The sequence below is a fragment of the Anabrus simplex genome, chromosome 1 (genome assembly GCF_040414725.1).
Source record: "Anabrus simplex isolate iqAnaSimp1 chromosome 1, ASM4041472v1, whole genome shotgun sequence".
In the NCBI taxonomy this organism is placed as follows: Eukaryota; Metazoa; Arthropoda; class Insecta; order Orthoptera; family Tettigoniidae; genus Anabrus; species Anabrus simplex.
This window is the reverse complement of record NC_090265.1, coordinates 239634525-239646335: the sequence shown is the minus strand read 5'-3', so window position 1 is coordinate 239646335 and position 11811 is coordinate 239634525. Positions and strand designations below refer to the sequence as shown.

Sequence of the window (11811 nt, the reverse complement as noted above, 5' to 3'; positions counted from 1 at the left end):
GCGCGTAATAGAGAAATTCGCTCCAGGAGGAGAGCGCTTGGCCTACAAGAAATGAAGTGACAAGGTAAGCGCGTAATAGAGAAATTCGCTTCAGGAGGAGAGCGCTTGGTCTACAAGAAATGAATTGACAAGGTAAGATTTTACATGATTATTCATACTTTAAGAAACTTTTGTATGTGCCCGTCCTATATTTAACTTCACAAATCGTCACTGGGTAAATGAACTCACAATATGAATGCTGCGATCACGAATGTTTTATTAGGTACACAATTCGTTCACAATAAATGTTTCGAAGCTTCCTTTCCTGAAAGGCTTTCATTTGTATCTCTAAGCCATTTGGCGGCCACCATTTCGAGGCTGATGAGTCTCTCCTTCATTCTTCAGGAATTAAATTCTCTTAATCTTCGTCGGGCTGAAAAAGTAAAATCGTGGAAATAAATCACGTGAAGTACTTTAGAAAAATTAACTTGCAAAAATCGTACGTTAGCTAACGAGTAACAGGTTTCATTGGTTACCACGTTCTGATTACCTTGTCTGTGCATTTTTCTCTTTTCGAGAAATAGTTAAACCATGCTGTGTTCCAGAATTAATGCGCAAGTAATTGTTGAGTAAATTAAACAGCACATTACCTGAACCAGATTCCTCAAACATGTCAGTTATTCAATATTGCATTTGTAGATGGGATATTTTTACGGGGATCCAACATGGGCGATCTCTATAAAGTTATAAATAGAGCTGTTACGATAGAACAATTTTATGGAATTATCGGTATATGTCTAAGAAATATAATGTTGGTAGACGTGATAGCTTAGAGGCATCATCACTGACTTCTTACCAAAGGGGTTTTGATTCATATCTCGGCGGTGAGTGTAGTATTTTGAAATTAAAATTTCCTAATTCATATTCCCTGTAAATGGAGGTCCCGCGACCATGATGATGACGATTTGAACAGTTATGTAAAACTACTAGACTGCTTGCTTTAAACAATACAGTCCATATCCTCTCTGAATAGGTCTACGATGGTTTTAATATTTTGACCGAGCTCGATAGCTGCAGTCGCTTAATTGCGGCCAGTATCCAGTATTCGGGAGATAGTAGGTTCGAACCCCACTATCGGCAGCCCTGAAAATGGTTTTCCGTGGTTTCCCATTTTCACACCAGGCAAATGCTGGGGCTGTACCTTAATTAAGGCCACGGCCGATTCCTTCCCACTCCTAGCCCTATCCTGTCCCATCGTCGCTATAAGACCTATCTGAGTCGGTGCGACGTAAAGCAACTAGCAATATATATATATATATATATATATATATTTTGAAGATCTCTTGTGAGTTTCACGCTACTGAGTGAAATGCACGTAGCCGAAACCACAGACTATATACAGTACAGTATCAGCTGAACTTGTAGCACTAATATGAATGCGTTAGAAGTGTGTTCTAGGTAGGGTAGTGAGCATCTAGGATATGTGAATGCGTACGCATAATCATGTTAAGTAGGACAGTTGCTCAACGTGTAGGCCATAATTAAAGTGACGGGGTTCGAATGTGGATGTGGTACAGGGAGACAGGAAATGTTGATGATTTTGCCTCGCACAGGTCGTCGACGGGGTATGACTGCAGTCGATGACCGTTACCTCGAATTTTACCTCAGAGGAACTTTGAACGCAATGCCACCATGATGAATAATGATCTTCCGGCAGCCACAGGTCACCACGTTTCAACTCTGAGATAAAAGTTGCATAAGGCACAACTTTACTTTCAGCACCCCTGGCGAGGCCCAGCTCTCAAAACTAGATATCATGGGGTGCGGTGTAGATGGTCTGAAAGGTCTCCTCATTTGCCATAAAGTCCTTCTCACGGATGAGTACCACATAAGCCCTGTTGCTGACGATCGTCGGCGGTGTGTTTGGAGGCAGTCTGGTCAGGCTTCACGTCTCAGACACACTGGTGCAGAACGAGCGGCAAGGTGGCGTGTTGTTATGTAGGATTACCGTATGCCTCTCTTAGACACGCAGGGCAATTACACGGATGTACACAACAGGGACGACATCCACCTCCCCGTATTGTCGCCAGCATTTTCCAGAAGAATTAGTTTGAATGGACAGTAATACGCTCATCCATCGTGGAGTTCTCGATAATGACTTTCTTCGTGATCTCGTTATCGCTTGACTATAGTGGCCACCGTGTTATGCGAACATTAACGCTATCGAACATGCCTGGGATAAATTAAAGAAAGCTGTTTTGAACTTCACGATCCAGCAACCATTCTGCTAGATCTACGCCGAATCACCATTAAGGAGTGGTACAAATTGGACCAACATTAACTTGGTGAACTAGTGGACAGCATGCCAAGACGAATTCAGGCATGCATCAAAGCAAGAAGACCTATTACTCGGCATTAAAGGTACTGGTGTGTGCTCTATTCAGTAAGTCAAATTGAGGAAACAAAGCTGTATTCTTGTAGAGGCTCTGTTTTGTTGTATTGTTGGGCAATAAATAACGCTGGGATAGTATATATGTATGTCTTTCTTTCCGTTTTTTAAGAGTCAGAACTCTTTGGTCCGAAAAGACGAAAAACTTTTTTTGACATCTATTATCAAATTGAATATAAATTGCACCAACATCGGAGAAGTCCTGATACTAACAGAGGGAGAATTTACTTTGTAGGAGATTTACCAAGGCGACTAACAAGGAGGGGTCCCAGATGTTGTCGAACGATTCGGTTTCTGTGTAGAGTATTGTTTCGATTGTATCAAAATATACTCCGCACAACATTATAGCTGCTGTGGACAATAAATAGACGAGTTATGGGCCTTGATGTTTAGTGACAAGAAAGGAATTTGTCTACATTTTTGAGGCGTCTTATTTGACGATTTATAAAAAGAGGGAGGGAGAGAGAAAGAGAACACACACAGCACGGGATAGGAGCAGTGACATCCGATTGTGAGTGGGACCATCTAACGACATTTTTATTGGAGTGCAGTATAAAACGAAACCAAACCGAACCCCATACCGCAACAGACCCGAAGGGCCATGGTACTACCAAGAGACCGCTGCTCAGCCCGAAGGCCTGATGATTATGAGGTGTGTGGTCAGCAGTATAAAAATACACTATAATCTGAAAAAGAAATTTAAAAATTATTCGGGTTTGATTTATATTGCGTTCGATATTAATATTCGATATTCCTTTATTTACACATTCAAAGAAAAGTGGCACGTTACAACTTTCACACTACGATGTACAAATATATGGCGTTGATACGTGCAAGCTACGATTAACAATTATTTTGATGGGAATTACTAAATTTCTACTAAGAAAATTCCTATTATTCATTCAGTAAAACTTAATATATTTACGTGCAATACTTTAACACACTTAATGCTTTATTGATTTTTTTTACACAATGTTGTAATTCTATGTGACTTTTCCTGCGCATTGAGAATCTGAAAGTAGTAATTAAACATTATCATCAGACATTAATTGATAAAGAGCGAGTGAGCTTAATTACTGCTGAAGACACCGATATTTACTATCCAAGTACAAGAACATTGTAAATGCAATAACAAGTAGATATACAGAATGCCCTCAAGTAAATAATCTAACTAATATTATTCCCGGTAAACATGATTGGATTGTTGCTGAGTTTATTAGATCATTTAAACTCAAGCAACAAGAAACCACAGCTTATCCGCTTTACTCGACTGTTATATTAGGAATCTTTCTAAAGCACACCCCTCTTAATATATAATACTGAAAATTTTAATTCATTCGCAGAGTACAAAAATAGTTTGAGATTTCAGTAAAGTCTTTATTTAATCCGGTAAATATACGAAAAGAGATCAAATATAACAATATTTTTACAACGAATGATATTTAAAATTAACTGGATTTCTTTCCACTGGAAGTACAAATAAAACACTGTTCGCATTATATATATAAACTAACATGTCCTGACTGACTGACTGATTCATCATCGCCGAGCCAAACTACTGGACATAAATAAATGAAATTTTGGTGATATTTATATTAGGGTGTAGGTGCTCACTAAGGGAGGATTTTTGGATATACCGTCGCTAAGGGGGTGGAAAGGGGGCTGAATTTTTAAAATGAGTGTATCTGTATTTCAAAATTTTAAAAGGTTACAGGTGTAAAAAATTGGTATTTACAATCTCCTTTTAAAATAAAGAAACGCGTATTTTTTGTTTTCAGAAAATCCCACTAGGAGGGGTGAAAAGGGTTAAAAGGGGTTGAATGCCTTTAAAGAGGATACTAATATCACAGAAAATGAAGACATTACAGACCTGAAAATTGATACTTGGAATATCCTTTAAAAATAAAGAACCACGTATTTTTTGGTTTTGGAAAATCCAATTAATGGCGGTTAATCAGGAGTGACAAATGGGATGAATTTTTAGAAAGACTATATCTACAGTACATCTCAGAAACGGAAAATATTACAGACTTAAAAATTGGTATTTGGAATCTCCTGTAAATGAAAATAAACATAGGTGATTTGTTTTCGGAAACTCCACTTAAGGGGAACTAAACAGGGTTTGAACTTTTAAAATGAGCATGCCTACAGTATATTTCGAAAACTTAACATGTTACAGAAGTTAGAAGTGGTATTTTTATCTCTATTAAAAATAAACAAACACGTATTTTGTTGTTTTCGGATAAACCACTTGGGGAAAAAATGACTGAAAATGGTGTTGAATTCCTTTTATTAGGATACTGATATCTCAAAAACTGAAGATGTTACAGACGTGAAATTTGGAATTTGGAATCTCCTTTAAAAACAAAGTAATACGCATTTGTTTTTGGAAACCCAGTTAGGGGGGATTGAATGTTTAGCGGAATTATTTATTTATAGGTACTATTATCTCAAAAACGAAATATGTTGCAGACGCGAAAATTGGTATTCGGAATCTGCTTTAAAAGTAAAGAAACACGTAGTCCCTTGATTTTGGAAAATCCAATGTAGAGGGAGTGAGGTGAAAGAATTTAAAAATTAATTGAATTAATTGTATGAGGATACTTACGTCTAAAAAAAATTGAAGTTGTTAGAGACGTAAAAATCGGCATTAGGATCTCCTTTAAAAACGAATAAAAACGCATTTACTGGCGAAAATCATCTCAGGGGGCGGGGGTGAAAAGGAGAAAATTTCTTTTGAAGTTGTTACAGTCGTGATAGTTGGTATTTAGAAGAACCTTTCATAATAAAGGAACAAGTATTTTCGCCAGAAAATTTCACTTAAGGGGGAGTGTGAAAGGAAGTGAAAAAAGTGAATTCTTTTTATGGGATACTTATATCTCAAAACTGAAGGTAACAGACGTGAACACTGGTATTTGGAATCTCCTTTAAACATAAAGAAACGCGCCTTTTTCTTCTTTTGGGAGGGTGGGGGATCAAGTTAACGGCGGTGGGGTAAAAAAAGAGTTCAGACCAATTGATTTTACTGTTCATAATGTACTTGTTTCTGATCATAAACCGTTCACTTTTAATCTTTCCTGGGCTCGTTTTCAAGAGTATCCTTTCTTTTGGAGAACTTAAAGTTAGATTACAGTAGATTCTCTTGGCATATAAATAAAAAATTTAACACATTTGAAATAAACGATAGGAATTAAATTGTCCTTGCAATTTTTCACCTTTATAATAAGGTCAATAATGCACGGAAGTACAATTATTCGTATCACCAGAAATCCCACGCACTTGCCTACGCGCGACAAAAGTGCTGGTCACATTGTCAGCAATGACAATGGCAACAGATGTAATTCACCGCCAGGTAGCGGTCTTGCATATTGCTGTGGGGTCCAGAACACCAATAATAATAATAATAATAATAATAATAATAATAATAATAATAATAATAATAATAATAATAATAATAATAACCTAAATTCAACTAATATCGCCAAGTTGAAAACTAGAAAAGCGGCTGGAATTGATCAAATTCCTGAGGATATACTAAAGACAATGGGTTGGGATATAGTACCATATCTGAAGTACTTATTTGATTATTGTTTGGTCGGAGGAGCTATACCAGATGAATGGAGAGTTGCTATAGTAGCCCCTGTGTATAAAGGAAAGGGTGATAGACATAAAGCTGAAAATTACAGGCCAGAAAGTTTGACATGCATTGTATGTAAGCTTTGGGAAGGCATTCTTTCTGATTATATTAGACATGTTTGCGAAATTAATAACTGGTTCGATAGAAGGCAATTCGGTTTTAGGAAAGGTTATTCCACTGAAGCTCAACTTGTAGGATTCCAGCAAGATATAGCAGATATCTTAGATTCTGGAGGTCAAATGGACTGTATCGCGATTGACCTGTCTAAAGCATTTGATAGGGTGGATCATGGGAGACTACAGGCAAAAATGAGTGCAATTGGACTAGACAAAAGAGTGACTGAATGGGTTGCTATATTTCTAGAAAATAGATCTCAGAGAATTAGGGTAGGTGAAGCTTTATCTGACCCTGTAATAATTAAGAGGGGAATTCCTCAAGGCAGTATTATCGGACCTTTATGTTTTCTTATATATATATATATATAAATGATATGAGTAAAGAAGTGGAATCGGAGGTAAGGCTTTTTGCGGATGATGTTATTCTCTGTAGAGTGAAAAATAAGTTACAAGATTGTGAGCAACTGCAGCATGACCTCGAAAATGTTGTGAGATGGACAGCAGGCAATGGTATGATGATAAACGGGGTTAAAAGTCAGGTTGTGAGTTTCACAAATAGGAAAAGTCCTCTCAGTTTTAATTACTGCGTTGATGGGGTGAAAGTTCCTTTTGGGGATCATTGTAAGTATCTAGGTGTTAATATAAGGAAAGATTTTCATTGAGGTAATCACATAAATGGGATTGTAAATAAAGGGTACAGATCTCTGCACATAGTTATGAGGGTGTTTAGGGTTTGTAGTAAGGATGTAAAGGAGAGGGCATATAAGTCTCTGGTAAGACCCCAACTAGAGTATGGTTCCAGTGTATGGGACCCTCACCAGGATTACCTGATTCAAGAACTGGAAAAAATCCAAAGAAAAGCAGCTCGATTTGTTCTGAGTGATTTCCGACAAAAGAGTAGCGTTACAAAAATGTGGCAATGTTTGGGTTGGGAAGAATTGAGAGAAAGAAGAAGAGCTGCTCGACTAAGTGGTATGTTCCGAGCTGTCAGTGGAGAGATGGCGTGGAATGACATTAGTAGACGAATAAGTTTGAATGGAGTTTATAAAAGTAGGAAAGATCACAATATGAAGATAAAGTTGGAATTCAAGAGGACAAACTGGGGCAAATATTCATTTATAGGAAGGGGAGTTAGGGATTGGAATAACTTACCAAGAGAGATGTTCAATAAATTTCCAATTTCTTTGAAATCATTTCAGAAAAGGCTGGGAAAGCAACAGGTAGGGAATCTGCCACCTTGGCGACTGCCCTAAATGCAGATCAGTATTGATAGATTGATTGACCCTAATAATAATAATAATAATAATAATAATAATAATAATAATAATAATAATAATAATAATGTTCTAGACCGTCATCTTAATGTGCGGATTGCGCTGGAAACGGGTCTTGGCCGGGTAATAACTACGAATACAATCCGGCCTCCGGTTCAGTACCTCCAAGGCACCCAAGACGACACCATGCCGAATCTCCTCAATGATTTGATCTATATTAAAAACGCTTATAGGAAAATATGGCAAAGATTTAAGGACCCAACTTACCGGGCAGAATGTCCGACTCGTTGGCTGAATGGTCAGCGTACTGCCCTTCGGTTCACAGGGTCCCAGGTTCGATTCCCGGTCGGGTGGGGTTTTTACCCTTAATTGGTTAATTCTAATGGCTCGGGGGCTGTGTGTGTGTGGCGTTTTCAGCATTAGGAATCATCCTATGTAAGGCCCTCATCTTCACAGATATGAAGGTCGCCTAATAGGCCGTCTACGAGAAAAAGACCCGCACCAGGCCTCTCTGGAGGCCATACCCCATATTATTATTACCGGGAAGAATAACTGGAGCTAGCCCGGGAAGAACGAAATCAATTGCTGGAAAGAAATATTGAAAAATGGGAGGAACTTTGCCGTCAGATCGCGAATTTTGGCGGATTAAAACATTAAGCATACAATTATAAATTTCTGTATAATACCGTAGCGAAGCACGGGTATCTTGCTAGTACCAAATAAACGTTCATCATTCATTGACCTTCACGGCGTGCGACGTAACAACAACGTTGCTGTTACTGAAGCGCACACACTGATCGCTCGCCTGCCCGCGGGAAGAAAAGCCCAACGTGAGCACGTCAGTTCTACAAATACACTATATGTATTTCACGCTAGTGGGAATTTTTTGCTACTTGCTTTACACCGACACAGATACTGTAGGTCTTACGGCGACGATGGGAGAGAAAAGACCTAGGAATGGGAAGGAAGCGGCCGTGGCCTTAATTAAGATACAGCTCCAGCATTTGCCTGGTGTGAAAATGGAAAACCATCTTCAGGGCTGCCGACAGTGGGTTCGAACCCACTATCTCCCGGGTGCAAGCTGACAGCTGCGCGCCCCTAACCACACGTCGTATTAACACATCGAAGGTTTTCGGCGATGCAAAGATAGGAAAGAGTTATGATTGAGAAGGTAGTACCCGTGCCCTTAAGGTACAGCCAAAAAGTTTTCCTGATCTGAAAATGGGAAACCGCGGAAAAACGATTTTGGGACTGCCGATGGTGGAATTCGAAACTCCTGTCACTCGAACGCAAGCTGAGAACTACGCGATCCACACCGTGCAGCCATCTCACTCGATATATCTCTTCTACAAAGCCTTGATATCCGGACTTACCGATATTTTTACGCGCTGTACATACCATATGTCATCGGTAATGTCGAAAATTTAGGTACTGTAGACAACAATCAGAGAATGCATACAATGTCTGTAGCTTCTTGGGAATCATATAATATCATATATTTTCTTGCCTGCTTTAGGTAGTAATCATGTACATTGCCGAGTCGTTGCAGATTTTGCCGAACTGAACGCAGGCAAATATATTTATACGAAACATTCTACTGCAAAACTAAACCCAGGCACATTTTATTTAATTTTTCTTAACTACCTCCTTCTACTTGTAATTTTTATGTGCAAGAAATTATATTACTAAATAATAATGGTGCACTTCAACAATATTTTCACTTTACTAAAGTGTAAAATGAAATAAGCATAATAACAAAATGTTCTAGTCATTCAGTATTGTTAAAAGTCTGACTCGTTGGCTGAATGGTCAGCATACTGGCCTTCGGTTCAGAGGGTCCCGGGTTCGATTCCCGGCCGGGTCGAAGATTTTAACCTTCATTGGTTAATTCCATTGGCCCGGGTCTGGGTGTTTGTGCTGTCCCCAATATCCCTGCAAATCACGCACCACACATACCACTATCCTGCACCACATTAACACCCAGTTACCTACACATGGCAGATGCCACCCACCCTCATCGGAGGGTCTGCCTTACAATGGCTGCACTCGCCTAGAAATAGCCACACGAAATTATTTTTTTATTTAGTATTGTTAAAATGAAATTCGACTTTACAATATTATACACTGAAGCCGATGTCGGGAATGAGCTATTTACAGCTAACACGTAGACTTACTTTGCCTATTATATGCTTGACATTGTTGATTTTTAGACCTAAATTCCTTTGTCCCTCACTATTGCTCACTGAAGCTAGGCTTTTTCAGAAAGCACAGGCAACTCAGAGTACGGAGCATTTCAAACAGAACGTTCATACAATGTGTAAAGACAAATAAATGTGCTCTATTTGAGGTTGTGAACTAAACAGGAGAACTTGAACGGAAAATATTACAGTGGAGCTTGCCTTTTTTTCTTCCTTTGTAAGAGAAGTTCTATGAACTAGAGAAAACGTGAATATTAAATGAGAAAGTGCATTAAAAGAGAGCAGCTTAGGCAAACACAACCATACTTCAAGAAAGGAAAAGTGATTGATATGTTATAAAAATACTGTCATAAACCATGGCTGTGAGTTAGGAGACTGTCCACTCAACAAGGACAAGGACTGCATGGATAATGATTTCTAATTACCATCATATTGTGCGATACAACAATCATTATTGATCTGCATTTAGGGCAGTCACCCAGGTGACAGATTCCCTATCTGTTGTTTTCCTATGCTATTCTTAAATGATTTCAAATAAATTGAAAGTTTATTGAACATCTCCCTTGGTAAGTTATTCCAATCCTTAACTCCCCGTACGACAAATGAAAGTTTCCAACCTTATTTTCATATTGTTATCTATCCTACTTGTAAAGACATCACTCGGACTTATTCGTCTGCTAATGTCATTCTACGCCATCTCTTTACTGACAGCTCGGAACATACCATTTAGTCGAGCAGCACGTCTCCTTTCTCCCAAGTCTTCCCAGCCCAAACTTTGCAACATTTTTGTAACACTACTCTTTTATCGGAAATCACACAGTACAAATCGAACTGCTTTTCTTTGGATTTTTTTGCAGTTCTTGAATCAAGTAATCCTGGTGAGTATCTCATATACTGGAACCATACCTTAGTTGAGGCCTCACCGGAGACTTATATGCCCTATCCTTTACATCTTTACTACAACCCCTAAATATCCTCATAACCATGTGAAGAGATCTGTACACTTTATTTACAATCATATTTATGTGATTACCCCAATGAAGATCTTTCCCCAAAAGGAACTTTCACTCCATCAATGCAGCAATTAAAACTGAGAGGTCTTTTCCTATTTGTGAAACACACAACTTGACTTTTAACCTCATTTATCATCATACCATTGCCTACTGTCCATCTCACATTATCGAGGTCATTTTGTAGTTTCTCACAGTCTTATAACTTGTTTATTACTCTCTACAGAATAACATCATTTGCAAAAATATCTTATCTCTGATTCGACTTTTTTACACATATCATTGATATAAGAAAACATAAAGGTCCAATAATGCTGCCTCGAGGAATTCCCCTCTTAATTGTAACAGAGTCAGATAAATCTTCACCTACTCTAATTCTCTGAGTTCTATTTTCCAGAAATATAGCCACCCATTAAGTCACTCTTTTGTCTAGTCTAATTGTACTCATTTTTGCCAGTAGTATCCCATGATCTACCCTGTCAGATGCCTTAGATAGGTCAATCCCAATACAGTCCATTTGACCTCCTGAATCCAAGATATCTGCTATATCTTGCTGGAATCCTACAAGTTGAGCGTCAGTGGAATAACTTTTCCCATAAATTTCTATAAATTATTCACTGGATAAAATTGAAAAGGAGGTGGTATTTTAACTTCATATATATTCGGTGTTCTCTTTCCTCATTTGCCAGTCTGAGTGGTTAAAGGCGGTAGAACGCTGGGCTTCTGAGGCCAAGTTCAACGGCTCGACCTCGATTTATTGCAGTGATATTGAAGGCGTTCAAATTACCCAGTGTCGTATCAGTAGATTTATAGGCTCGTAAAAGTATTCTCGCGAGACAAAATCGTCCGCCTCGTTGTGTCCGTAAACCGTATAAGTAGTTAATGGGAAGAAAAACCAATAGCATACTTTCTTCCTCATTGACATCTTAATTGATATCCATTTGACATTTGCTTAAAAGTACATAAAAGATGTTTCTAATAAGAAGATATTTTCAATGCTACTTTTCCATGCTTATATAGGGTCGGCGGAGCCTACTCAGTTTAGGAATTGGCAGATTTGTGTCCTTCCTGCCCACCCCACCGCCACTTTCTCGTCTTTGGTTGGTCTGATGAGCTTATTATTGACTAGCTCACTGACGAGAATCATT

The 11811-nt window shown here is 38.5% G+C and overlaps 1 protein-coding gene across 1 annotated transcript in view; it reads right to left on the bottom strand.

Annotated features, from left to right (window-relative positions):
• Positions 1–243: 243 nt before the first annotated feature.
• LOC136864449 (organic cation transporter protein) overlaps positions 244–11811 on the bottom strand; it is a 184854-nt gene continuing 173286 nt past the window's right edge. The window contains exon 12 of the mRNA XM_068225989.1: positions 244–412. Coding sequence (XP_068082090.1) covers positions 388–412 — 25 coding nt within the window. The 3' untranslated portion in view covers positions 244–387. The remainder of the gene's footprint in view (positions 413–11811) is intronic.